General features: G+C 37.7%; 1 protein-coding gene across 1 annotated transcript in view; it reads left to right on the top strand.

Annotated features, from left to right (window-relative positions):
* Positions 1-61: 61 nt before the first annotated feature.
* The window catches only part of fkbp16 (FKBP prolyl isomerase 16), a 35,947-nt gene continuing 32,993 nt past the window's right edge, over positions 62-3,015 (top strand). Inside the window, exons 1-2 of the mRNA XM_082541806.1 lie at positions 62-147; positions 2,201-2,951. Coding sequence (XP_082397932.1) covers positions 2,510-2,951 — 442 coding nt within the window. The 5' untranslated portion in view covers positions 62-147; positions 2,201-2,509. The remainder of the gene's footprint in view (positions 148-2,200; positions 2,952-3,015) is intronic.

Genomic DNA, 3,015 nt, shown 5'->3' with positions numbered 1-3,015 from the left:
CTTTCGAGAAGTTCCAGTCGTCGGACACCCCGGTCTCTTTTTATCTGCTCTTTGATCCGTTCGCGGTTTGGGGTTTGGTCGAAGTTAATCTCATCCACCGGGGTTTTGGTAAATGCATGTCGTGACTGTTTGCAACGTTAGAATAAGGTAGACTATAAAAAGTTACACCTGATGGGATGTTAGCTGTAATTTATGTTTAATTTCAATAGCATATTTTCGAGTTTTAACTGCAGACAGCAGACAAGTATAATAAATAGTTAACCTGCCAGTCCTTATATATATATATATATATATATATATATATATATATATATATATATATATATATATATATATATATATATATATATATATATATAAGGACAATTATATATATATAATTGTATTCAGATAATCTTCATTTAAAATTTAAGAAAATAATATTTATTGACGTGTGAGGATCTGGAACCAAACAATTTTTTTGAATTATTATTATTATTATTATTATTATTGTTATTATTATTATTTCCTTTAAATCTGGCTAAAAACTAAAGCAAGTATTAAAGAAATTCCAAACCAAACTCCTTACATAAAAACATGTGTAGCCTATCTTATCTCCATATGGCAGAAATCAAATAAGCACTTTCATTCATTTCTTAACAGATAACTTACTTTAGCTGCTGATTAAAGAGCACAGCCAGCTCTTATTTACCTATACATATTAGCCAGTTCTCTACTTGAGGGTTTACAAACTATTTGTGAAATAAAAGTGTGATCATAAACCACTTAATAGGGTGTATTTTGCAATGCTTCAGATTTTGGTATTGCTGTGTTGATATGGTAAAATGATAAGTGGGAAATAATTTTACAGTGATCTGTTATTGAAACAACGTCAGTGGGTTATTATTTTCTGGGGTTTTTTTCTGTTACATTAGCAGAAACCTGATAGCATTGTATTATTACCTGTGAACGATAGTGTTGTTGCCCCACAGCCAGAGGTTCCTGGATTCAGGGCAGGGCGTTTTTCCCAGCGATTGAGCTCCCGCACTCATGGGCATTGTCATGAAAGGGATTTTAAATCCAAAAAGTTTCACTTCCTAGTTTTTAAAAAAAGAGCAGAATAGTTTATCACACTTTTTATTATGAGATAAATCTAATTGGAAGTGTAGAACAAAAAAGAAATCTCACTTTTCCAAATATCTTGCTCCCATACATGTTTGGACAAATGCTTTTGGGCCACACCTCATAATCTTCAAAGTCAGAGTTTTTCAGTCTTGTTGCCACAGTTGTGTCAAATCAAGCACCTTAGCCATGCAATGGGCATGATACTATAACACAATGCAACCAGTATAAGTCAGTTTCTGAAATGTCTTTTCTCTTGGATATTCCATGGTCAACTGTAAGTGGTATTATTACAAAGTGGAAGCATTTAAGAACCACAGCAACTAAAAGGCACAAAGGCACAGACCACGTAAAGTCGTAGAGTATGGTCACTGATGTTGTAAAAGTTGCCAATGCGCTAGTGATTCAATAACTTCCTCTGGCATTAACATCAACAGGAAACTGCACCAGAAGCTTTGTGGCATGAGTCAATGGCCAAGCAGCTCTTGTAGCTGTAATATGTAGACAGCCCAGTGCTTTTACTCATGTAGTGTATATATGTTGTGTTGCTTTAATGTAAATCTGCTGTTGGCCTGGGGTGTAAAGTTAAATAGCAGCTTAAAAAAATCTGGCTTGTGTGTTTTAAAGATGAAACATTTGCATATATTTTCTTTACAACCATGAAAAAAGCAAACATCGCATGGAAAGTGTGATGGATAAAACACTGCATTTATTTCCATTTCCAACAAATAACTGTGACTAAAGCCAAATGGATTGTGCATAAACTGTAATCCACGGTCATCTTTGCAGCCTGGGTGTTATCACGGGTCATCTGTGAATCCTGTGACACTTCAGCGAATATACAAATCTCCAGTGCAACTTGGGGTAAATTAAGTGGGAGCTTGTGTCTGCTGAGAGCTCATTGGTAGATACTGCATTCATGGAAACTGCGTTATGGAGCACAACGGTGAAGTCATTAAGAAGCTTACAGACGTTCTGGCAGATTAGGTTTTTCTCTTCTAATCCTGTAGATTACCACTGCACAAGCCCTGCTGGCTGAGAGTGCGTCGATGCGTTGCAGTTTCTTTACATTGATCATTTTTGTGTGTGTGTACTAAAGTGTCATCACTGAACTACGTAGACTAAGACTGATACGAGCGGAAAAAGGACAGGTCAAAGTGCGGCAGAAGTACCGAAAGTAGGCATGGGACCAACACTTTGAAAAAACCACTGATGAAGCTAGGATTTAAGGATCTGACCTGGATTTACTGAAGCGCAACATGGATTTTTGTAAATATTATTTGAAGGAGATATTTTGTTGCACTGACACACCATAGTTGGTGAACAGAACTCCTAACCTACACCTAAGGAACCACTGGGTGAACAACGAGGATCATCTCTTTTGGAGGCCCATGCTCTCTGTAGTGAAATGGAGACAGAGCCATGTTGTGAAGCGCATAATGACCCTGGAGTAATGGCTACAGATTCTGAGGTGAAGGAGGCAATTTTCGGACTTGTTGATGGAAACAGTCTCAATGAGCTGCCCCGTGCGCCTGCAGAGGAAGGCGAGGAGCTGTTTGGGAGTGAGCAGGCTGAAACAGAGAGAAGTGCAGCAGAGAATAAAGACACTGAGATAAAAAGCCCCTCTGATCCTGAGCAAGAGAGTGGGGAGACAAGATGCAAGGCAGTGAAGAAATTCAAAAAATCAAACAGTTGGAAGATGGTAAGATTTCAAGACCCATCAACAGAAGATGATGTGTTGGAGAGGGACAGCTCCACGGAGAGTCTCTTTCCTGAATATGCCACACAGGAGTGGACTTCCACAAGCTTTGAAGACCTGTTCATGGCAGAAGATTGGACAGAGATTACAGGTAAGATACATTATGTGTTGGTAGGAAATCCTTTAAAAAAATTAATAAATTAGATTTTATAACC

Source organism: Aulonocara stuartgranti (assembly GCF_965226115.1).
Source record: "Aulonocara stuartgranti genome assembly, chromosome: 7".
NCBI classification, from domain to species: domain Eukaryota; kingdom Metazoa; phylum Chordata; class Actinopteri; order Cichliformes; family Cichlidae; genus Aulonocara; species Aulonocara stuartgranti.
Note: the sequence above shows the minus strand (reverse complement) of the source record. Positions and strands in the feature narration are given on the sequence as shown.